Source organism: Solea senegalensis, linkage group LG5, assembly GCF_019176455.1.
Source record: "Solea senegalensis isolate Sse05_10M linkage group LG5, IFAPA_SoseM_1, whole genome shotgun sequence".
In the NCBI taxonomy this organism is placed as follows: Eukaryota; Metazoa; Chordata; class Actinopteri; order Pleuronectiformes; family Soleidae; genus Solea; species Solea senegalensis.
The window spans coordinates 7,176,724-7,202,103 of NC_058025.1; the positions used below are offsets into that span (position 1 = coordinate 7,176,724).

The following is a 25,380-nucleotide window of genomic DNA, read 5'->3' on the forward strand; positions in this document are numbered from 1 at the left end:
AAGTGCACAGGAAGGTACACTCAGCGGGGAGAAGCTCTTCAGCTCTGCTGGGTCAAATTTAGAGAGAGAGAGACGGAGAAATAAAGACTCATTTACGTTTGAGTCATCGCTCCCCACAGGATTGGCGAGGAGGTGCGAAGAAAACCGGGCGTCTCGAGAGGATTCTGTCTGACGGGAGCAAATATTACATTTTTTAGCTTTCTTACATGCACACACTTACACGATCTGACATTCCACACAACACAAGTGTGCAGAGAAGGAGCGCACAGCATAGAGAGAGACATTTTTGTGTCTGGCACTGTGTGTGTGTGTGTGTGTGTGTGTGTGTGTGTGAATGTGTGAGTGTTTTGGCAGAAGGGACAGACTTGTGGGACTCAGCTGTGCAGCTGTTGCAGAAAAGCAACTGGTCAGTGCAGGAGCATTTTCCACACTGAAGTCTGTGATGGCCAGTGAAACATGTCCAAGTCAACTGCTCCTCACTACTGCAAGCAAATGAGATGTAAAATCTGCGTGTGTGTGTGTGTACGTACTGAGCACATACACTCAGCGGCCACTTTATTAGGGACACTTGTTCAGCTGCTTGTTAATGCAAATGTCTAAATCAGAGACAACTTGAGAAATCTGAGGGCTGAGAGTTGAAAAGCCATCAAGGCAAACATACAAAATGGCCATACTTTCTTTGTTTTGGTTTGTTTTATCATCATGTGATCGCAGCGGCAGTCACGTGACCTCTGCAGGCAGTTCAGGTCACAACAGGAAAGCAGACTCACAAATCTATAAATCGACATCTCCAGAGAATGATTCTCTTCATACTTTCTTTTTAATGTATATTTCCTCTTCTATAGACTGTGCCAAATATTTGTTTTGCAGTGACCGTGATGAGCATCTTTGTAATGGGGACATTTTTACTATATATGATTCGACAGCCGTGAAATATTTAAAGGCTTTTTAACTCTCACCCTCAGAGAGTGCCTAAGATTTCTCAGGTTGTCTTTTAGATGTTTTTGGATCCCTCACTGAAGACTGAAGCGCACCACATGCCACCACAGGGACATTAAGTAGCACTCCTCCTTTCGACCCAAATATCTCATCAGCCAATGGTACGGCAGCAACTAAATGCATATAGACACGCAGACGCGGTCAAGACGACCAGCTCAAGTTCAGACCGAGTATCACAAGAACGGAGAAGAAAGGTGATTTAAGAGACACGGTTGTGGAGTATTTCAGAAAGCGGCAGATCTACTGTTCTTTTCATGAGTGAACGTGCTTCGTTGTTGCTAGAGATCAGAGAATAACAACATGTTACAACCACAGAAAAAGAACATCTCTGAACGCACAACACATCCAACCTTAAAGCAGCCACAGCAGCAGAAGACCACACGTCTGATACTTTAGTTAAGGTTCCGTCTCCCTAATAAAGTGTCTGGAGTGTGTGAGGTAAGGTAAGGTGAAGTAAGGTAAGACTTTCCTCTCCCCAAAGGGCAATGTTCCTCACAGCATTAGTCAATAAAACGAAGTAAAACACTTAACAGCTCAGACAGCCAGACTCATAATTGGCACAGATAAACACCGTTATATTAGAACACAGTAAATCATCATGTTTATATTCACTAAAAAGATAACAAATTATGATCTAACATTCACAAAATACCAAAGAAAAAACGTAAATGCAAATAGTTTGTTCAATGACCATTAAACCATTAAGCTCATGCTGTGTGATTACTCACTGTCTATAAGTCTTGTTATTCTATTTTGTATTATCTTATATTCATTGATGTTAAAATGCACTTTTATTATTTAGAAGCTTTACTTTTGACTGTCTTTGCTGCTCTAACATTGTAAATGACCCCATTGTGGGAATAAAAAAGGACTCATTTCATCTTACGTGTTTTTGCAGTTGAACTTTTAAACGGTATGAATAACTATAAGAAACTGAACATTAAAGGGGATTTATATGAGGTCATGTAGTAGCCAGGAATTGGGTGGGATTAGACAACTCAGTGAGTCTGAGGGCGGAGGGGGGGGGAGATTATGTTCACCCTGAGGACCTCAGCTCTGCTCAGACCTGTTAATTATGTGCATGGTAAACACTGTGGTGGTGAGAGTGTATGGTGAGGACAGACTATATTGTATCTGCAGTGTTTTTAAGACCTAATTAAGAATTCAAAAATATTAACCTCCATCCTGAAGGTGGAGGATACTGAGAGTTAGAAACATCAGAGGGACATTTTACTTTACTGCATACAAGTGCCTAAAAGAGAGTTTGTCCAATTTGTTTCTCTTTTGAGACTTGGACACCAAACCAGCCTCATTTAAGTGTGCAGCTTATTCAACTCGCTCTGTAATGATTTGAAGATCTTGCATAACATTTGTGAGAATGTATTTGTCACGGCTGCAAATGGGAGGCGTACGCTCGCGTTTGTCTGATGTTTGTATTCTAACTGTCAGTCACAGCCAGCGAGAGCCGATCCACGTGCTGCCGCGACGCTGCTGAGTGTGCACTCCAACCTGGCTACGAGCAAACGGGCTGATGCTGGGTTTCCATGGTAACACAGGAATCTGCCAGACAGCACTGTTGTCTGCCAGGACTACGCTCAGCTGTATGTCCCCTGAGCACCTGGACTGTATATAAATATAAGTGTGTGAGGCTAAAGTCTGAGAACAAAGTGCCACGTTTATGTCGCGGTGTGTACTCCACCACCTGTGCTGAGAGACGTTGACTCAGTGGTGGGAGACAACAGACGGTTTGTCAAGAGCCGGCGTCTGTAAGCATCACCCACCTCCCCGTCTGTCTCCATCTTAAAACGCAGCGTCCTTCCCACCTCCTCTCTCCCTTCTACCCGTCCTGTAACCATAGAGACCACTGTTGGCGTGAAGAGAGGTTTTCTGCCCGACAGATGAGGTGGAGTCAAATGAGGATACAGGATGCATGTATACCCACACTGCTGCCCCCCTCCCCTGCTGAACAGTCTTTGTCAAAACTTCTCTCAGACGCAGACGTGCTGTACCGTCGTCTCCCAGATGCAGGGAACAACAGGACGCACACGACAATCACATTATTTATATCCCTGTCATATTAAGTCATCCTTGTCACAGCTGGATTCTCACAAAAGGAGCATTGAAATCCAACCTACAGTGCTATGTGTGGAGAATGCAGATGTCAGAGCACTTTGGCGTCTCCTCATGTGACCCCGTCCTAGCATCAGTCTCCCTGCTCTGAGTCTCTAACACGTCTAACATTTGGTCCAAGATCCCAGAACGGAACTGTGAGACACTGCGCTCCCTTCACTGAACAGAGCTGTGTCTCTTTTGTGCAACACCCCCGTGCAGCAGCATTAACAGCAGCAGCAGCAGCAGCAGCAGCAGCGGCCCAACAGACCCATTCCTGCTCACTGACTCATAAAAAAGAAACACATTTGACATTAACGGTCGTCAAATAACACAGGCAATAATAACCGCTTCAGGCCACAGAGGTGCAGCAGAACGATCACAGAGCATCAGAGGAGGTAAAATGACTGACATGACATAATTATGATGTGAAATCTGTCCATTTGAATCACACATTATTCTTAAATGTCACCATGTACGAATGTTACAGCTCACTCTTTCCCAAACTTTCTATATGGGGACCCACTTTTATCATTTCTAAGAGATTGTTTTTCATTTTATACATGTTATTAACCCTTAAGAGTTCCCAGGGACATTTTATACCGCAAGGAACACATTAGTCAATTTTTTTTTTTTTTTAAAGTAACTCTTAAGGGTTAAACATATAAACATAAATTGTTACTCAGAGGTTGGAACGATTCTGCAAATTTGTGTGGGAACCCTCCCAAAAAAACCCTCTCCCACGACCCATCTGTGGGTCTCGACTAGGGCTGCAACTAATGATTATTTTCATAATATTTGGTCCAGAAAATGTTGAAAAATGTTGATCAGTGTCTTGTTTTTGTCAAAAATGATTTCTTTGTTACATGGAGCAAAGAAACCAGAAAATATGACGTGGCCCATTGTAAACATTTTGTGTAGCTTCTGATGTTTTATTTTGTGTAGCAAATAGACACAGATTAAGATCTTCATCCATCTATACCTGGTTAAATACTGATAAATTCATATAAATAGCTTTAAATTAAAGAGGCACACTTAGTTTCACAGAGATAACGTTCCTAAACTTCCATTGAAGGGGACGATTAGACATAGAGACCAAGGCTGTCTCCACAGAAACCAATAGTGAGTTCCAGTCCAGTAAAGAGAGCCAATCAAAACCAATCATCGTCAAAGTTTAGATAAAGATGAAACAAAGACCAGATTATTACAGCTAATCATCTAATCCCCTATATTAAGTCAGTCACACTTGTATTTACCACTGTGTATAATCCAGAGACTTCCTCACTTTGAAGTCACCAAAGTCCCCAACACAGACGACACAACCAGAGGACATGGTCAAAATGGTTTACGTAGCTGAGCATAAGAAAATAACATCTTTTTTTTTTGGCAAACAAACAAACAAAGCACGATTGGTTGAGCGCAAACATAATACTGGCACAAACATGATCACTTCTGTTGAGGCAGCCGTTGTGTTCATCTGTATACATACAGCACCAAAGATCTCTGAGACATTTCAGATCATAAACCAAAGCCTGGTGTTGGAATTAACAGCAAATCTCAGGATCAGACATTAAACCCAAAAGGTCTTTGCTGCTACATCGCTCCCCCACCCCCTCCCCATTTAAAGATGGTACGACTTAAGTCATCGGTCTACTAGATGTGTCCTTCAACTTCCTTCAAGCCTGCAACTGAGTCCTGATTAATGGATTCTGCTTCAGAAAAATGGGCGCAACACTGAAATTAAGAAGAGAACTTAAATAAAAGGCAACAAAGCAAAAAAAAACAGCAGCGAAGAAAAGGTCACAGCTTAGCACGCAACATTTCTTATGATCCTACTCAGTTGGTGATTCTTAGTTGTGTCAGTTTCAGTCCCACAAAGTCCTCGCTGACACGACACATAGTTTGTACTGATAAAATAGTCAAAGTAATTCAGTACCAGTGCAACTACTTGGACACTATTGTGCTCCAGTTCTCGATTTTGTCTGCACACGACAGACGTTTGCGGTCACTTTATTTGACACAGAGGAGTAACGTCCTTCCAGTCTCGAGCAGGAGTGTCAAGTTAAGTCAGTCTTAGCGGATAATGTGCAGGTATCTGAGGTCAGGGTACAGGAGGTTGGCGAGCAGGGACAAAAGTCGGGGTGCATCTTTGAGACAGTGTCCTGGGTAGCGAATGAACTGGACAGCCTTATTCACAGACTCCTCAAACTCGGCGTACTGCTTATTGCTCGGCATGGCCTCCAACAGCCCTAGTGCCTGCAGTCACAGAAACAAAAAAATCAGGGAAAACGAGATATTTTAAGAAGATACTACAGAAAAGACTACAGAAATCTAAAGACTGTATTTTCAGGTATTGTTGCATACTTGCTGGGCTTTCACAGAGAGCTGCAGGTCACTGGTGGGTTGAAGTCGAAGCTCGTTGTCTGACGGTACCTGGACTGAGAGGAAGGCAGCCAGGCTTCGTACCACCACCCTGAACCTAGAGAAGACAGGTGATGTTGAGATTGGAGGAGCAGCTTACGAGATGCATTCAAGAAACCTCGTAAATTCCATCACATCTACAAACACACATGTAGTACACTAACTGTTTCCTGCTGCAGCCACCTTGTGATAATAGATGCATCATAAATTAGATGGTCATTAAAGTAGTAAGAATCTTTTTCCCATCTTTAAAGTTTAGTGTCTTTTTTTGATAGAATTATAAAGAGTCAAAATAACTGATCAACTTCTCCAAAAATGTTAAAAGACTCCAGATCACAAGAGAGCACATGTAGTGTGGAATGCACGTACTCCATCTCCAAAGGTTGTTAAGTGTATACTTGGCACTAACCCTTGGCCCATTTGCCGATAAAATACATGTGAGTATACCTATTAGAAACAGGAGACTTTTTTCCAAGGCCTATAGCGCCCAGCAGCCCCGAGTTTTGCCTTTCTTCTCCCAGCTGTAGCAGCCTGGTTTGCAACTTCAGCAGATTCATGACGACTCCCGACACTTCAGTGAGGCCGGCCTGCGGCTGGATCTGCTCCGCTGACAGGTAAAGCGCCTTGTGCCACCAAAGAAACAGCTTGGCTTCATCACCTGGACCACTGCACCAGCAAAACACATCATAGCACATACAGCCGTCAGTTAGTTAGTTAGTTAACAGCAAAACAATGTCAAATCCAATCTGACATAACACGACATATGATAGGAGATGAGACACTGAGTGGGATGAACCTGGGGAAGACCTGACTGGTCCACGTGTTAATTAGAGCCAGAGTCCTCCTCTCGTTAGCTGCTGTGTATTCAGTGTTGAGACGCTGCAGGATGAAGGCGTAGAGTGTCAGGAAGCTTCCTCCTGCGTGGCTTTCAGAGAGGAAGTCGTCCACTGTGAGCTCAGGCACTTGCAGCGATGCCAACACCGGACCCCAACCAACAGACTCCTCCTCAGCTGAGCAGGGAGAAAAGACAGACATGGGGAGAGAGAGAGGAGAGAGGCATGTGATATTACATTTAATATCAATGGAGAAGCGTGGTAATTATATCAAACAGTCTGAATCACTTACAGGTTGTATATTTTCACTTCAAGGTGTTTTTAAGGTTCAAGTTTGTACTTTCTACACACAAATCGACATCTGATTTAGACAATATCTGAAATTGTACAGATATTGTGTAATTGTGTGATATATCAGCTGATTCTTTGTTTCACTAATTGATTAGTCAATTAACCTTTTGAATAGTCGGTCACTTCTGCATTTACACCACCTGGGTCATCAAGAGAGCCTGCAAAACCATTCAGGGCAGTTCATACGCCCACAACATCAATCAAAGACAAAAATAGCTGACAAATATCTACCCAGAGGCCATTAGACTCTTGAACAATACATTCAATGCTGCCTCCCTACTCTAATCACTCCCACTGACTGTTACTGTCTGTAAGCACAAAGCACTTTACCTTTTTTTCCCTTCTCCTACACCTTCATTGAATCAAATTTTCACTCTATATATTATAATTTATGCTAAATGTTCTTGTTTTGTGTAAAGGGAGATGGGCAAGTTAAGAATGTTATTGCATGGGCTAAACCACTGAGTTGCTTACTGTGCAAAATGCCAATAAAACTCTGGCATCTATTGTATATTGTAACTTAGAACGAAGGTGTGATATGTAAAACAATACTGGTTTAAGCTAAAATGTGCCAATGTACAGAAATATCTGCCATATGGAGACACTTTAACTCTTCATGTAACACTCTTTAAGGAGATAATTCTACAAACAAAAACAAACACTGTTACTTTGCTTACCGTGGTTGAAGTACGCCGTGATGCACGCCTCCATGATGCGCGTCATGTGCCGCACTGATGCGAGACAGCGCGTGCAAGCTGTGAGAAGAGGCAGAATAGGAAAGCCCCTCCCCTTCCTGTCCAGCCAGGCAATGACACGAGCTGCAAGTGCCTCACCGGATGAGACGCCCACGCCGTTCAGCAAAGCCAGAGCGTCGCTAAAGAGGCTGCAAAATGCCATGTGCCTCTGCTCCAAACCCGTCTCTGTGAAGGATACGTGGATAAAAAGGTAAGAATGGTAATGAAGAAATATTCATTCAGGTGTTGTCGAGACAGAGGGAGAAAGACATGCAAAGAACACAGCGGGGGAGACAGGTGTTGAGTGGAGGACTTGTCAACCCCACGGGTGGTACTGCTGTTACAGATGAGTGCCAGATCTCACCTGGGGGGTTGAATGTGACAATACTCTCTAAAAGCGTCTCCAGCTGAGCCTCCAGGCTGCCGAGGCTGATGCTGCCTCCCTGCTCGAGATTCACTAAAGACTGCACACACCAGCACACGTACGCTCCAGCCTTCAGTGTCTCCTCCTGACAAATGGAAAGAGGTTGCATTTCAATTTATGCGAAATATTTGCACAAATAAAGCTGAGTTTGCCACAGTCATTTTACCATCCACAGTCATCTACCAGAACATTTGACATATCTTTGCTGAGGGAAATTACATTTTTTACAGCTTTCCAGTTATATGACCCATACAGACCTGGTATTATCATTTATCCCAAGTGACCTAATCTCAGTATGACTGTTTGGTCACAAATTCCTGCAGACTTTTATTCAAATACACACTGAGACCGTGTCTGTTGAGGGGAGCAACATTCTTTTAACGGGTCAGACTTTACAGACACGCCGCCGTCACTATGCTTGTGTGTGACGGTGAGTGCATGTGTGCATCCATGTCATAGTATGGAACTGAGTGATTCAGAGCTCTACTCACCCTGCTCTAACATGAAATAAGACTTTATGCTTCAATCAAAGTTAATATTGTGGGAGTGGCTTAATATTAAACAAAGTATGGGCACTGAGAAGAGTAAAATCACTTCTGGTAATGCATCGTGAGGACAGATGTGACTCCAAAACCACCTCTGAATGTGGTTTTTGTGATTGGACTTGGGTGAATTCAGACTTAAGCTCTGCCTACATGTGATCAGATCACTCAGGAAAGATGGTGATATCAGATCAGAGCAGGGCCACACACACAGGGCCACACACTCCACACATTGTCTTACTATGTATGGAGCTTCATTAGCGCGGCAGTGGAGTCCAGCAGCACTACGCAGTGATTTCAGCAGCAGCTGAGGGGCAGAATCGATGCTGAGCAGCAAAGTGGGTGGGTAGTGGGTGCTGACATATCCCAGAATGCCTTGGTATGAGGACAGGTCCAGCTGACGCCAGGGCAAAGAGGTGGACTGAACCAACAGACTGAGCAGAGGGGAGTCCTGTGGGTAGTAGGAGGAAAGATGTTGTGACACAAAAAATAATCTGGACTCATCACTATTTTAATGTTTCTCATCCTTTGCCTTATTGGCCTTTGCTTTTAAAAGGCACTTTGGCACAACTTCGGGTGTTGCTGGTGTAGCACTATACAAACAAATAACTTGACCCACCTGTTGAGTCAGGAGCTGATCCTCCTTTGCCAGAAAAACTAACATGTACAGCAGATACACTAACATGGTGTGTGACTCCTTCTGAGTCCACGTCTGTGGTAAAGTGGGATATGTGGCAGATGCATGAGGGGTTTGCAAGTGGTCACTCAAGACGCTGATCCAGTTCACTTCACATAAGACTTCTCCCATGAACAGGAAGCAGCTCTTGGGACTTCCTCTCTCCACCTGAAATTACAGCAAGAAATAATGAATAAACACAGACCTAGAGACTAATCAACTATCCTTAAGTGTAATTACACAGTGAGTGACAAAAAACAAGTCAAATTCCTTGTATGTGCACTCATACCAATAAAGCTGATTCTAATTCTGATCTAAAGTAGCCTCTGAAGAGCCTCTTGGTTCTGAAGAGACAGACCCATATGGCCCTAGTTTCTAGGAACATGTTGATGAGACTATAATTACGTAAAGCAAATCTAATAATAGAACTTGGGGCCAAGGACTGAGGTCTCACATTAACAAGCTCCCCTGAGTGCTGCATGTTTGGATCAGTGTGCAGTGCTGTGGGAGGGGTCAGAGATCAGGAACCACTAGGTTCAGTGTCTCACATTGAAGAGCTGCTCCATGAGCTGAGTGTCGGGGTGAAGGCATTTCCAGGGTAAGCTGCGGAGGTGCGTGTGGTACAGGTACAGAAGGTACTCAGGTGTACGGGGCGAAGTGCAGCTCTCACAGTACTGCATCATACACAGCCACAGAGCTCCTCTCTGACCAGGGAGCAAGCGATCTGCAACGCAGCAGCACACACGTTAAAAATAACAACACGAGGAAGAGCAGCACTTGAAAAACATGCTCATGTGTGAACACTGAACTTCTGTGGACCGACCTCTGAATCGGTGATGCAGCGCGTCAGTGAGCTGAGCGTACAGTCCCAACAGGCGTTCTGCGGCACTCGCATCGGTCTCCAGCCAGGGGTAACACTTGAGGTTTCTGAGACAAAAGAGAAGCGTTTATTATAAATATTGTTAAACTGAATTTAATTTAATTTTAATTGAAGTCTGAGCTTTAGTTTTTACTCTGTTTTTCTGTTTAAATCATTGTTTGTATTTGTAATGTATGCTGTTGTCATAGATTTCACCAGTCTGTGTTTATGTGCATTTTGGATTTGCATGTAAAAACACCTGAATGTGGTGCATTGGATAACCCACTTGGTAGAGATGGCGCTCCATGAGTCACAAACCCCCTGCAGCAACCAAGGTTCGATTCCAACTGCAGTAATTTGCTGTCATTTGTTTTATGCTTGAGGGAGATGTGGTGTAACGATAAAGGTAAATATGAATAAATGCAGTGGAAACCGATTTAGCAAATAAAAGAGGAAGTTTTGAGATTGTGTGATTGAAAAGTCCCACCTACTTCAAAATGCCACCATATATGTATTGTATGTATGTATAACAACTACAACATAATGAACATCTGCACATCTGTACAAAAAATTCCATTTGGGGGAAAAAAAAATCCATCTTGCAGACTATAACTATTTTATCTGCTGACCTGTCTGTGCTCACATCTGTTTCACATCTGTCCCACTGACACTAACACCTCTTCTCCTCTGTGTAAAACTGATAGCTGTGTAGTTGTGCAATGATTACCCGCCATCGTCGCAGTCCACAGGAAAGATCCAGGGCTTAAATAAGTTCACAATCTTACTGTGGAGGTCCTGCAGAGCTGTGAGAGAGCAATAGAGACATTTCTCCTTCATTGTGACAACCAACAACTTAAGAACATGCAACAAAAACAAAACATTTAATAGTTACCTTTTATTATTTTGCTGCTGCCCACTGACTCTCTGGCACAGCTGCTGAACTGAATGTTGATTAAATGATTGATCAAATGCTCCCAGAAAGAGACAACGTCACTGATGTAAGGAGTCCAAGCAGAGTAGAGGCCGAAGCTGCGGAGGTCTTGTTTGCCGAGACGACTCCGCAGGAAGTAATCACTCAACCACTGAACTGTCTCATCCACCTGTTACCAATAAAAAAAGACAGCCATGCTGTAATAGCAATGCATGTGAAAGTATCCTGATATCAGGCGAAGTGGGTCCCACATTAGTTACCTGCTGGGGTGAGAGGCTGATGGGGGATCTGTAGGGAGAGGCTTGTGGTGCGACGGCACGGCCGGGGACGTCGGTGGAAGTGAGGGTTTGTTCAGCTTTGCTCTTAGTGCTGCGGGATGGAGGTAAGCAGCCCAACACTCGCAGAGTCACCTTCCAGCACTCTGGACTCAGTAACTGGTTTGAAGAGCCTGGTGAGATTTAAAATGAAATTAGTTTGATTTTGTTTTTGTGTATATTTAGCCTTTAATAGTCATGGAAATGGGAGAGAGACAAAAGCAAACCCCCTAAAAGTAAAGTGATAATTTACAGGTTTACAGGTATGTTCCCAGGTTCAGAACCAAACAGGGTGAAGCAGCTTTTAGTCTCTATGCTCCCCACCTACTACCAAACTACCTGAACACCCGAGGTGTGCACAATCTGTCAGCTCATTTATATAAGGGCTGAAAACTTTGTTGTTTATTGCAGCTTTCCCATCATTTCTTTAGCTATCTAGCCTGCTTCTGTCTTTTTTACGGTTTCTAAATGTTTCTGTTTATATTGTGTTTTAATTACAATGTTTAATTAAAACACAATAGAAACTTTAAAAAGTCTTCAAAGCACTTTTTTTACCATACCTCGTGTACGAACGCTGCTATCTAAATAAACTCGCCTTGCCTGTTGATTGGAGGAATGACTCAGCTAACAATAACGGAAATTAAATTATTTATTCCCTCCTTTGTTGTTGGGGAGATGAGTAGGAGGGATTGTGTGAGGAGGATGAATGTGTTTTCTCTGAATCACATGAATTTCAGAGACGTCCCTGCTCATAAGTGCTTTAACAAGGCAACACGTGACATGACTGACAATGAAAACGTGCTTTTCAATGTGACAGTAATTCCCTGCAAGTATTTTTCTTTTGTAGCCTGATGTCTTCCAACTTTTTACAATCGGATGTTTTATCAGCTTATATGAAATAAGACATGTTTTGGCTTCCTGAATAAATCCAACATGCATATATGCACACATGCAGGCACACTTACTGGTCATGAGCAGACGCAGGCAGTCACTGTAGTGATCAGGGAAATGGTGGCGCAGCAGCCAAGTCCAGTGTTTGGCAAAAAGGTGAAAAGGTATGAGAAGTTCAGGCTCTGGGTCTTGGCCACAGACACAGAGAGCTCCGTGGATCAACTCAAGCAAACGAGTTCTCTCCGAAAACACAGGGTGGGCTTCATTCAGCCACAGGGGCAAGTCAAACTACAGAGGGAGTTGCTGTAAGTGGACTGTGACAGTACAATATATTGTATATAACGTATATAATGTGTTATTTATGTCGGCACCGACCTTTGTGAGCAGCATGAAGATGACGTCGGCACTGTCCAAGTGCAGGGACGTCACCACGTCCTGGTAGAGAAAGACGAGCTGTTTAGGTGCAGCGTTGGGAGTGAAGAAGGGGGAAATGAGAGGGCAAAGACGCCGCTGCTCCAGGATGGTCTTCAGGACACGGCCACACTCCTCTGGATTATGCTGGATAAACACCTGGATACAAATTCAACTTGATTAAGGAGTGGGTTTTATTATCGGTTCTGTCTCATTGTTCACATCTGTGAGTTCTCTTCTGTTTGGTAAACTTCATTTAGTCTCCATGCATCACTGCCATTAAAAGTGAACATAGAAAATAATAAAGACATAAAGGTGTGCAATTAAAACTGTGCACAAAGATTCTCTTCTACTTTAGTGTCACAGCTGCTGGCATCCATGATGTTACATTACTGCCCCCTTCTGAGTTTCATCACTCATTACATTAATTCCTGGCATGACAGTGACATCACAGTCCCTCCTAACTCTGTACCAAAAGTTGGTTTAAATCAGTCAAACGGAAACCCTGCAGAAATTGTTTGGAAATCTTTAATTCTATATCAATACATGAATACTGTAAATGGTGTATTGCTGTGTGTTTCTACATACGCACCTGTCCCAGTATCTCGACACACGAGGAGAGATACTGCCGTGTCGGCGGATGTCGCAGTGTGTCCTCGCACACAAAAGAGACCACTTGGTAAAAGGCTGACACCCCAACATGCTGCACTGCAGGAGATTTCTGCGCCTTGTACATATTCACCAGAGCCCTGAGCACAAAAAAGTGGTTCGTGCTGCAGTTCAAACACCCCATTTAAATCCAAAACCCAACTCTTTGTCCCAAATGTCTTTTCACTTCCTGTAAATTCATTGTGATGTTATAAGTTTTTATTCTTGATAGCAAACTGTATGTTTACTAACGTGATAAAATCCTCAGTGTGGACCGCAGCCTGGGCCAGGCTCTGAGGTGGAGGGGCCATAGCGTCTGTTTGGAGTTTCTTGACGTCTCTGCGCAGTGACGTTATCTGAGTCTGCACTGCCTCCTGTCTCTGGACACGCTCACACTACGTGATTATACACACACACAGACACACTCATAGATTAATAAACAATGGCAAATACCTCACTGTTATATCTCACAATTTGAAATATCTGCAGTTTTAGAGAATGTACTGTGACAGTGATGTTTGCAGGTCCCTGGCACGGCTGCCCTCCCTTCCCTTTACACTCCAGGGCCATAGTGACTTGCTCTGACCGGTTCTTATAAAGTAGAGGAAGGCTCTCCAGCAGTTCCTGCTCCATCGCCACCTGCTGGGCTTCCCGTGCCACTGCAATCCTGACAACAAAGAAACGTGTTTGTGTGTATCAGTATTTAATATACAAAGCTGCACACATACAGTGCATATACTTTGTTTCTGAGGTAATCTGTGTACATACTAATATGCTTAAAAACATTTATCACATGACCATGAACATACACTGGACATGCACATACTGGTGTAAACAGGAAGTTGATTGATTCTCTCCTCTGTGGCTGTTTGCCCAGTTTCAGAGAATAGTACTAACGTCATATAACAATGATGAAAAGCAAGAATACGGATTTCTGTTCTGATTTAATACAGACCTTTACAGCTGATAGTCAAGTCACGGCAGATAAGAATGAATCAGGAAGTAAATGTGGGTAAATGCGTCATTGTTTGTCAGACTTTACAAACAAAAACAGAGCCGCGTTTATAAACCTCTCCATTTTTGGCACTCTAATACACTGGTGGACGACAAGCATAACCAGAGCAAAAGGTATGTGTTTTTAAACAAAACCTGAGTAGTGTGGATGTAGCTTGACTACACAATGAACACGTACCTGGCCTGGTCTTGCAGAATGCAGAGGTCCTGCTGCAGCAGTTCAGCAGCAGCTTTTGAATCAGTGAAGCAGCCGGTGAGAATCTCACCCACGGGTGCCTTGAGCTGCTGCAGCTCTGGAGGCGCTCGGGGAATAGGATGCTTCTGCAGGTTGGACAGGATACGTTCCTTTGCTGCACACAGGGCACAATGTCAAAGGAATAAAAACTAAATAAAAACACTCTTATGGCAATGATAAAAACAAGTGAGATATCATCAATACTGCAATATCATTCTACGGTGGATTCATGCTCTTTTAAGTCACGTTTCAATATCACCCACCTTTACATTTACGCTGTATATCATCTTAAAGCATTCTTTCGATTCTAAAAAGAGAATTTTGTACCATTGTTCGGGCTGGTGCAGTCAATAAAGCCAGGATTCTGGGCCTGCAGGAAGGTTGGCTCACTCTTCACCTTCTCCCACAGAGACAAAACCTCCTTCTCATCATACTGCAGACGCTCCTGGTCCAGAAACTCTAGCCACAGTTCCTAAAACATCACAACACACATGACAACGAAAGAAAAATATCATGTGACACAAGAGCTTTGACTTATTTGCAGCAACTGGTCTGTATTTATAGTATATAGCACTTTTATAGTCTTGTTGACCACACAAAGCTGCTTTACACTACAGTTTTGCCATTCACTCACACATCCATACAGCGCAATTCCTATCGCACATCACTTATATCTATTGACACACTACTGGCACAGCCATCGGGAGCAACGTCAGCAGAAAAAGCTCAACAATAAGAGCCACACACCTGATGCCGCTGCATGACCTGTGCCAGTCTGTGTGGTTCGTACTGTGGAGGAAGAGAGGGAAGGTACACTTCCTGCTTCTGCAGTGTCTCATCATCCAGCCACAGAGCAAATACACCAAACAACCTGTAAACAAACAATCCACTGAGACTTGGGTACCAGCTGCCAAACAATAGGAAGGGATGCTTTTATCACATGAGAGACCAACCTGACCAGCTCTGTGTGTAGCTGTGGAGACGTGAGGTACGAGGGACAGGGATTGTCAGGAGTTTCATCACTCCGACTGTCTGATGAGGGTGTTTGTGGAGGGGGCACCCTGAGGGCCTGGCTGGCAGCATGGTGGAAGTCTGACACTTCTTGGATTCTAAGTTTCAGTCCTCCAAGTAAAGTGGCCTGAGATGAAGCCTGGAAGAACCTGCGTCCGATACATCCACCAGCAGCAAGTCTGCAGGAAAACATGTAAACATGATACATGGTACAAGAACTTGGGTTCTGCATGCATCTAGAGCTCTCTAGGCTAGGGAATAGTGACAGCTGTGTGTGCATCATACCCGTACTCTGGTCCCGGCTGTCTGAGGTAAAGCTGTAGGAACTTCTGCCAGACCAGAGGAAGGAGCGGGTGGTCGGGGGGTGTGGCTAAAGCCTGACACGCCCAGCGGTACACCTGTAGCCGCTGCAGGGACGGAGCTGCTGGCAACTTAATCCTCTGCTGCGCCTTCTGGCTCAGACACAGATACACCGTTAATACAGGAAGTCAGGAATTAATCAGTATTACATAATAATATGAAAAGTTTCTCGTTATAACATGGTAAATTATTTTATAAATGGTAATGAGATAAATGTGTTTCTTCTGATGACATGATAAGGTTGTATGTCATAACAACTTGAGGAATATCTTGTTATAACACAAAACTTTTCACCTTATGTGATATGGATTCATTTTTATTTTTCTGGCATGGCAGCAATATATTTCTGTACTTTAAAACAACAAAAGTGGTCAAGAAATGTATAATTGTGTTTGTTTGTACACCTTTAAAGCTTGTTCTGGGGAGACATTGGGCTCTGAGAGGAGTTCAAGTTCAACACAGCGTCTCAGCTGAGAATCTTCCTCAACCAAACCCTCCATGTTCAGCACCAGCCAGGCGAACCAAACCTACACAAACACACAAACACACACATACACACACAACGAAAACACAGAGTCTGTCAGGACTGAGTGCTTTACTGATAATAGCAGAAAGACTTGCACATGCTTTGGGGTGCTTACCTCTGCACTCAGGGATTGGCCCTCTATAAAGGAGGGCGTGGCATTTCCAGCAATCCAGCCAACGAGAGAGGAGAGCAGACCCCGATCTCCATGGTAACCCAAGGCATCCTGCATGGTATGAAAATTAAGAAAATCCCAAACATTAGCGGTGTCACTGTGACCATTCTTCTTTAATAACACAAATGTTCTATTCAAGTTATCATGAAGAAAAAAATCATAGCAGTCCAGTTTTCATCTCAGGTCACATGAACCAGATGCTGCTTGGTCAGCACAAATATGAAGCCCATGTGTTGTTATGAGCGTGCCTCATAACCACACATGGGCACTCTTCCTCTTTTTACAGTGAGTCACACATTGAATATTCCTTCCTTGTGGCAATTTACAGACCAACTGTGAAACCGCAGAGGTTCCTGAAATCTTAATCTTACCTTGTGCAGTTGGTACAGGAGTTTCTGCACACATTCCTCCTGGTGGTGTGTGAATGCAGCGCAGCATAACTGATCCATGAGGAACAGGACTGTTTTGTCCCGGTACCACAGGTTCTGTTGTGTCAGAATTCCCACCCAAAACTCGAGCACTGCTGCAGCTCCAACGTGTCCAGGCTGTGAACTCTCCACCACATGGCTCTGGGGAATAAAATATGTATAGATGATGATGATGATATCTGTGATTTGGAAAGCATGAATGAGATGGTAAAGCATACACTCAATTTGCTAGAACCCTAATTTACTGAGGCCCTAAAGTTTCACAAAATAAGTTTTTAATCAAACAAAAATTGATAATTTGCACTCAAAATATGGAAAATGTTACTCATATTTTATATTTACCTTTAAACGCCATATGAAAACATTCTCTTGTCTCAGTCTCAGTGGATGCATGTGCAGTGAGACAAATGCTTTGCTAATCTGCTGCATCTCACACAGCTCTGGTGCTCACACAGGGAGTCTGTGTCTGCTGATTCTGTTACGGTTTACAAATTCCTAAAAAGAGCTGCGTGGTGTGGCAGCTCTAATCAGTTAACATGTGTGCCTAAATGAAGACAGAGACACTCTAGTGGGGACTGGCTGACGTGTTCCCTCAAAATAATCATCTGTGCGCACAGGATTTTGCGAAAAAGGGCTAACACTGACATCTTACGAACATAAACATTACTTCCATATCCAAATATCTTAATAGTAAGTGAGCATCCATCTAAACATCACACAAACATGAATTCATATTTAAAGCTCTCAGTGCCAAACCTGAATAACGCTGTTCAGCAGTCGGACATTGTCCCCGTAGGTGGTTCCTGTGAGGAGTGGAGCTACCCGATGAGTGACCTGCTGCGTCACACCCTGAGGACACACGCTGTCGTACTGCAAGAACAGCTGCATACAACTGACAAACCTGGCATTAACGGAGAGACGACAGTAGAGACACAAATAATATTTAGGTGTTGGACATACAGTAGCTGCTGTAACACATTTCTTTCTGGTTTTAAAGGCTGTGGCTGAGAGATGCAGCATTTCTTACTGAGAGTTGTTGAGCAGGTAGAAGCTGAGAGGGTAAGTCGGCGGCAGTATGTTGTCCAGCAGATGTACGGCAGCTTTCAAGTGACGAGACTGAATCAGACTCTTCAACAACCCAACTCCCTCGGTGCAGAAGTTTTCCAGGCTAGACAAACGGAGAGATGACATAATTTGACTTAAATCCCACAAGCACGTGGAAAAAAATACTCAGCTTAGACATGAAAAGTACAAACCTGTGTCCTACTGATGTCATGGCAATGGAGAGGTAGCATCCAATCGGGATGCCTGCTTTTACAGCCCTGAGGACAGAGTGCATGCTGGGAGTGTGTGTAAGCTCTGGAGGTGGGGTGGATGCAGGAACTGACCAGGCTCCTTTAGGGTTTTGACTGTTTCTGTGGAGCTTCAGCCTTAACAACAGCTGCCATGCCCACTGACTAAAAGACGCTTCGGGAGATACGCCCAAACGAAGAACACTGGCAAGGTAAGAGACCTGAGGTGAAGAAACAGGAAGTGACTTCATTGAAAACACCCATAGAGAGTCAGATCGTTTGTCTGTGGTTAACGGGCTGATGTGTAACCTGTTTGATCCCCTCTGATATAAGGCCACTGTACGGTTTGTCAGTTAGATACTTCTGGTAAGCCTCGGCCACCAGAAGAGCAACTTCGCTGTGGAGAGATGAAGGCAGCACCAGGGAGCCATCCTACAAGAGTGAACACATTTAGTCTTTTCATTACAAACTCACCACTGGCCTGCCACGACTCTGGGATATGTACTCTTGTGCTCCAATGACTACCTGTGCATAGCCCCAGTTCAGCCCTTCCAGGATGACACAGGCCAGCCGGTTCTCCACGGCAGACAGAGGGTTTAGGAGCAGCCAGGCTCCGATCACACATATTTCCTCTGGCCGCGGTAGCCACAGACTCAGAGGCAGCTCTTTACACAGGTATAGAGCCATCTAACACACACAAACACACACACACAAAAACACTTGTCAGTTTTACGTTTACGAATGAAGAAGCACTAGCAGTCAAAATAAAATCATAATGTCATCACTGAATAGAAAATACTAACCATTCCTACAGTCTGTATCGTCTCTCTCAGTTTTTCCAGGAGCACAGAAATAACATAGGGATGGGCTGTTGCTATGGCAGCCAGCAACTCCCTCCCCACCTTGGAGTATATTTCTCTGGTCGACATGCTCACATAAGACACCTGACACAGAATAAGAGAAGAGATGTCAAAGAAAATGTTGATAGTAATAAAAGGCATCAGGACATGAATGAGATGCAGTCTTAATCATGTAAACTTTTCCTCCAGTAGTCTGGGTTTAGTTTGCAAAGTACTTTCATCACAATCAACTTCTGGTTCAGTATAAAAACTGTATAAAGTCAGAGTTAGACACCCACTTTGTTTAAAATCCATATCACACTTTATCAACCCTTCAAGAGCTTATTCTCGTCCCTCCCTACCTGGTAAATCAGCAGAGTTATAGTCGTGATGAAAACAGGGTCAGTGTGCTGAGTGGGTGTAGCCATGTGTGCCAGTGCAGTGAGGAGGGAGATGCCGTCAGAGCTGTTCACCTCACACAGCCATTGTTCAAATCTCACCTGGTGCTCTGGGTCTGTGACAGAAACAACATATCAGCGTATCAGGATGACAACTGCTTCAAGGACTGATAGTTTTGTAGGGTTACAAAGACAGTAGAATGTACTGGTACCTCTGAGAGACTGAATGCAGGACTGTGTGTCTCGTGCAGTGCCGAGTGTTTCGACTCCTGCCGTCTCTGCGCTCTGCATAACATACAGGACTTTCCACAGCATACAGCTCGACAAAGTACCATAAGGCATCTCCGACATAAACAACCAAATACCCAACCTGTGAGAGATGAGGAGAGAAATCAAATACCTAACTTAAGCACATGAAGCAAATCATTTCCAGTTGAGATGGAGACCTGAAGCCAAAGATTAAAGTTGCCTCACCGTTTGTTTCTGAGCACGTGTAAAACAGCTCTGAGGAAGAGATGATCATACTCCAGCTGCAGTTTGTCCAACGACAGAGAGTGCACATGAGAGCTGGACCCACCAGCACTGGTCACAGTCACATACTGGGCCCAGTGATCACTCACATAACACACAGTCATTCTGAGGGACAGAAAACCAAAAGTACATGTATGAATGGATTTTCTGATTTTAATAGTGTTATAATCTGGCTTGTGAAGTGTGTGCATGCACTGACCGTATAATGTGTCCTATTCGTTTGACTAGTTGTCTGTATCGCGCCCTGTTGTAGGTTTGTAGGCCAAGGGCGAGAATTTCAATGAGAGAAGAAGCGAAAGCAAACAAACGCATCATCTTCTGACTGGAGTAGGCCTGAGGCTCATACACACCTGGAAACAGAGCAGTGTGTCACTTCATACTATGAACAATTCAAATCAACAGACAGAAGGATGAACATAGAGACAGACAGACTGTCTTACCCTGCTTACTCATGCCCAGCATGTGCGAGTAGAGCTGCTGGAAGGGGAACTGGTTCAGTAAGGAGATCAGATCCTCCTCACAGAGGAGCAGCCAGCTGCTCTCTGGGTCTTCATCCTTAACACAGAGAACAGCAGGTTAAGTTAAAGTTAAGGTAAAATGCAAAGAGGAAGCTGCATCTTTTCAAATGAAATAGCAATGACCCTTCAATAAAACATTAGTGGTATTACTTTGAACACTTAAATTACAGCTTGTTGTTGTCTTGCAATGTTTCTTCAAAACAAAGCGGTTCCTAAGCAACATGTTAGCGATGGCAGTGGCCGTGGTTTTAAACGAGCACGCTGATATTTAAATGATAATTGGTGGCTTAACTGTGATTTAGCAGATTAGAACAAAGACTAGAACATTCTGTTTTAAAATGTACAAAAAAGGACATTTCTTTTTATGACATGAACCTGTTTTTGTTTTTTTTTTACTTATACAAACAGTGAAGAAAATATTAACATACTGAGTGAAGCAGGAAAACACAATTTTCTAACACTGACTGAAAATCTTTCTACATATTACCCTGACTGTATTTTGTGAAGATATATTTTTTGTGTCAAACTGTGGAAGCAACTTGACTTAGAAGGGACACATGGTCTACTACACTTACCTCCTCTCCACCTTCATCCACGAGGGTCCAGTTGCCAGACTCAGGTCCAGAACCTGAAGAGCTTTGGTTATCACTTGGCTTCATATGGCCCAGAAACTCTGCACGGTGTCTAAGTCAAAACAGAGAGGCCACTAGTTAGAGACGTAGGGTTGTTAGAAGAGAAAAGAGGATCTGGACTCACAATTAAAACTACACACATAAACATGCAGCGGAAAGTCAGTAGGTTAGAATGGGCTCCTTTACACACCTGGTAGGTGACATTAGGATTGCCAGAGCTTGCATGAAGTGCTGCACTCCACAGGTGCTTCCGAAAACTTGAATCTGCAACATTTAGAAGAAAGCTTCAGCCATTTTTATACCACAGATAAATCCTCAAAAAAATGTAATAATGTGTCCCTAACTAACCTGAAGGAAAGGTGCAGACCACTTTCCAACCCCAGCAGGGCAGCAGAGGAGATGACACAGCAAGTACAGATGTTCTCCTGACCCTCCAACATGTAGCAGGACAGCCACCTGGAGATTGGACCATAGTGGTGACGGACAACTTAACAAAATACCGCAACCAAAGGAAGAGTGAGTTAAAATGTACTTTGTGTGTATATATACCAATCTTTCCAGCCAGTGATGGATGTCTGTTTGGAACTGTGCATCATCGAGGACTCTGCGTGTGAAGCTAAACAGGACACTTATGGCTTCCTTCAGTGGTTGGAGAGAACAAGGTTGTGTTTGGCTGCCAGACCAATCTGAAAAGGAAAGTAAACAAGACAACAGTGTACAGTATGAACAAGGACGTGTTTGGAACATGCAAGTTATGGCTACAGCTTTCTCTCACCTTTCAGTAGACGATACAGGTATGATTCTACCTGCAGTCGTGACAACAGAGCAGTATATGCGTGCAGCGCCACCTTTTGATGGAGCAGCTCACTGCGGGCTTCGAAAAGTCTCCTCAACTCAGCGAGCACACTCTGACTGAAATCTGCCTGCTGGAAGCGATGGTACCCACACACTTTGGACTGGTCTGCACACACACCCTGTGGAGAGTGACATGATTTCAAAGGTGGCATCATTACAGCGATTGGAGTGGTATTAGAGTTCTTTCATTATGGATCCAAATACTCACCTGAAGTGTGAGCTGTTCATCTCTGAAGCTCCAGAGGCGGTTCTGTGTGCTCTTGCAGTCAGAAGACTGTGTGTGTAGCTGTGTGTGTGACTGGGTGAGCTGTCTGCGGCAGCGCCAGTAATTCTGCAGCAGTTCAGTCAGCTCGTGGTTCTCTTGCCGGGCCAGAGCACAGAACTGAACTGCATACATTTCAACACCTTCTAACCAGGCTCGTAAACCTCCCCCTGGCTCCCAGACACTCAGCTGCTCCAAGGAGAATGGCTGCAAAAAGGGAAATCATGACCACTGATGACCTTGCAATACTGAGGTTTTTAAAATACTGTATATAAATGTATAGAAAACAATGTAATCAAACCCATTCAGTCTTTTCCCCTACAAATGTATAAATTATTTAATCTATGTCATCTCTGTGTGTATGAGAGTAGGGTACCTGTATTTCTGGAGCTGTCACGGGTATTTCTGGATAGAGTTTTTTCATGGAAAGTTCGGCTACAGACTCCAGAGGCTGCAAACTCGGGGGAGAAGACTCCTGCTCAGGAAGCGCCAACACTGCAGGACCTTTTGCACTATTTTTTATAGTTTGCATGGCGAGCTGTATCACAGGACCCTCCTCCAGTGTAGGGAGAGACGGGTAGAGTGCAGGGGCACTCGGAACATTTGGGATCTCAAACTGAGTTGAAGTACAAGACTGATTCCATGATTGTGTGTCTTTTTCCACCTCATTGCAGAGTGGAGCAGCTTTCAGTTCAGTCCCCTGATCTGCCACTCTGTCATCCTTCTCTTGCACCTTTTCTGACTGCAGATGCTTTGTACCCTGTGATGTCTCTGTTGACTCACTGAGAGTTGATTGTAAAGTCTTGATCGACACAGATGAGGATAAAGTCTGCGATGATGAAGTCTTCTGTTTCTCAGAGGACAGGTCTGACAGCTGTGCTGGGGTCTGAGGGGGCTGAGCATGGTCCTGTTGCTCCTCCTCTGGCTCCTGATAGGGCAGACTGAGGGGGATGTCAGTGAAGCCAGAATCAGAGGCTTCATCACTGACTGCTGAGGGAGCTGTGGCTCGTTTTTCTTCCTCTGCCTGCTTCTGTTTTCTAGCCGACTGAAAAGACAAGACAATAAACACAAATGAAAACTACAGAAAGCACTTGGAAAGTTCAAACCTCCATCAAGGCTGCTCATTTCCCCCAGTGTCAATACAGTCTCCAATCTCACAAGATTAACACATTGTTTTAATGTGAAAAAAAGACTCCAGATCCATATTGGGATTACCACCAAAATCTAACAATTTCTTTCTTGGGCTATAATCCCCACATCCCCAGAAAATCAAGTCCTTTCCATGGTTATCTAGCTAACAAACAAACAGACATACTAACAAAAGCAGGTCATGGAAAAAGGTCAATTTAATGTCAAATTGTACAGGTTTTCTAGGTTCTCTATGTTTACAGATAACACATCTGACTATTCTTGAAGGAACTTGTTTTATTCACCTGAGACTTTCCGACGGTTTTGGCCTTGGTCCTCTTTGGTCTTACGGCCTCCATCTTCACTGCTCACCCCAGCTTTTTACCCCCACAGCTCAGAACACACACAGTGGACCGAGGCGTTTCCTACAGGAAACAATCAACTGGCTACGTGCAGCCCTCATTTATGTTTTCTATAAATTGGGCCTAAAGAAATGGGGGAGTACAACTAATTGTGATTTCTGGCAGGTATTATGACTGTTGTTTTGCAACAATACAATTTAACCAATTCAGAAAGTAAAGGAGCATTATTACCATGTGACACCATCAAAACATCAAAGGCCCACTGTATTGTATTAAGTGACATCTAGGATTAAAGTTGCCTATTGAGTAAGGTCATGAAAACACAACACTTTTTGTGATTCTTAGGTAGTAAATAAATTAATTCAAGCACAATTCTGAATGTTGTCTACACATATGACTTTTAACAACACTGCAGTACACTGGAATAAAAAAAAAATCATTCAATATTTTCTTCAATAAAACAAAGAACGACAATGTGTCAATTTCTCTGCTTAAAAAGTTGGATTTCGACTTGAAAACAGATTAATTACTCGGATCAACTATAAAAACAAACAGCTATCATGAGCTATGACATAAGTCTGTCCTGTGATAAACAGGAGGAAGCTGGCTGTACTGTCGAGATAAACACTGTCAGTACGCGTGGACTAAACACTCGTGGACGGCCCTTAAAAAAGTCGCCGACAGAAGAACAGCTAGTCTGAATGCCAGTTTAAACGAAAGGTCCACATTAACGAAAAAACGAAAGCTGACTCTGCGCATGAAAACACAACACTGAAGACGCCCAGCCAAAGCTAAGCTAAGCTAACGCGAAGCTGTTATTATATTACGTTGCTTTTTTCCCCCCCAGAGAAATACATCCAGCGGCGGCTCTACGTTGTTTCCGGGCTGTTACCCATGTTGCCAAATTCAGATTTGAACAGTCAGAGGCGAGTGACACGCAGCGTGAAGCCTCTCTTCTGCTCAGCTCTCGTTTGTTTTGTTTGTTCCAGGAACTCCGCTATCACAATCTGTCGTCACGTGACTACTCCTCCCTTCTACGGGAAGCAGAAGAGGACAAATTGTACAGTGTTGTTGGATAGGCGCCGCCGTTTCTAAATGTTGAGTTAATGGTTAATGAACGAAACCCTCGTTTGTTTTTGTTTTTTTGAATTTATGAGCACATCTTTAGTGAGACATTTAGAACTGACTGATTGACCAACGGGATAGTGAGGCTTTCCTGATTAATTAAAGGTTATACTACTACTTATAATAGAGCATAAGAATTAGTTATTTTTGCACACAACAAATGTGTGATAGCGAATTTGACCTCTCCATTTAACCCATTCCTTTTACACACCAGTACCACAAAGCAGTGGGCAGCACTTGTCTTGCTCAGGGGAGTCCCAGTCTTTGACCTGTCCCAGGATTTAAACCAGCGACCCTCCACTTACAAGCCCAATTCCTTTCCTCTTGGCCAACAGCTGCTCAATTTATCATAATAATAACTATGATAAACAATCTCTTTTCTTTTCATCTCTGTATCAAAAATAAAAGGACAACGTCAATACAATAATGAAACAAAAACATTTATTTTAAGACTGTGCATGTTGGTTAAACATTTGACATTTTATGGTTCACATTAAAGTTAATGTGAAAATATATACAGTTTGTATTAATATTTGGTGCTGATTGGCG

The 25,380-nt window shown here is 43.5% G+C and overlaps 1 protein-coding gene across 1 annotated transcript; it reads right to left on the reverse strand.

Moving 5' to 3' along the window:
• Positions 1-4,019: 4,019 nt before the first annotated feature.
• On the reverse strand, positions 4,020-24,721 carry epg5 (ectopic P-granules autophagy protein 5 homolog (C. elegans)). The gene is made up of 45 exons (XM_044025853.1): positions 23,650-24,721; positions 22,593-23,261; positions 22,163-22,423; positions 21,875-22,073; positions 21,649-21,785; positions 21,448-21,555; positions 21,290-21,363; positions 21,043-21,151; positions 20,390-20,504; positions 20,149-20,299; positions 19,893-20,054; positions 19,631-19,788; positions 19,383-19,534; positions 18,985-19,125; positions 18,707-18,868; positions 18,491-18,613; positions 18,146-18,402; positions 17,917-18,057; positions 17,646-17,790; positions 16,833-17,030; positions 16,405-16,512; positions 16,168-16,290; positions 15,689-15,855; positions 15,346-15,582; positions 15,140-15,263; positions 14,720-14,864; positions 14,336-14,507; positions 13,648-13,810; positions 13,396-13,538; positions 13,088-13,244; positions 12,460-12,654; positions 12,159-12,372; positions 11,140-11,327; positions 10,841-11,048; positions 10,676-10,751; positions 9,913-10,016; positions 9,638-9,813; positions 9,033-9,257; positions 8,655-8,864; positions 7,812-7,956; positions 7,391-7,633; positions 6,326-6,539; positions 5,977-6,195; positions 5,473-5,587; positions 4,020-5,364 (listed from the first exon to the last, which is right to left on the reverse strand). Exons 1-45 carry the CDS (start codon positions 23,701-23,703, stop codon positions 5,182-5,184), a joined length of 7,770 nt encoding a protein of 2,589 aa, XP_043881788.1. The 5' UTR covers positions 23,704-24,721; the 3' UTR covers positions 4,020-5,181.
• Between the last annotated feature and the right edge of the window lie 659 nt (positions 24,722-25,380).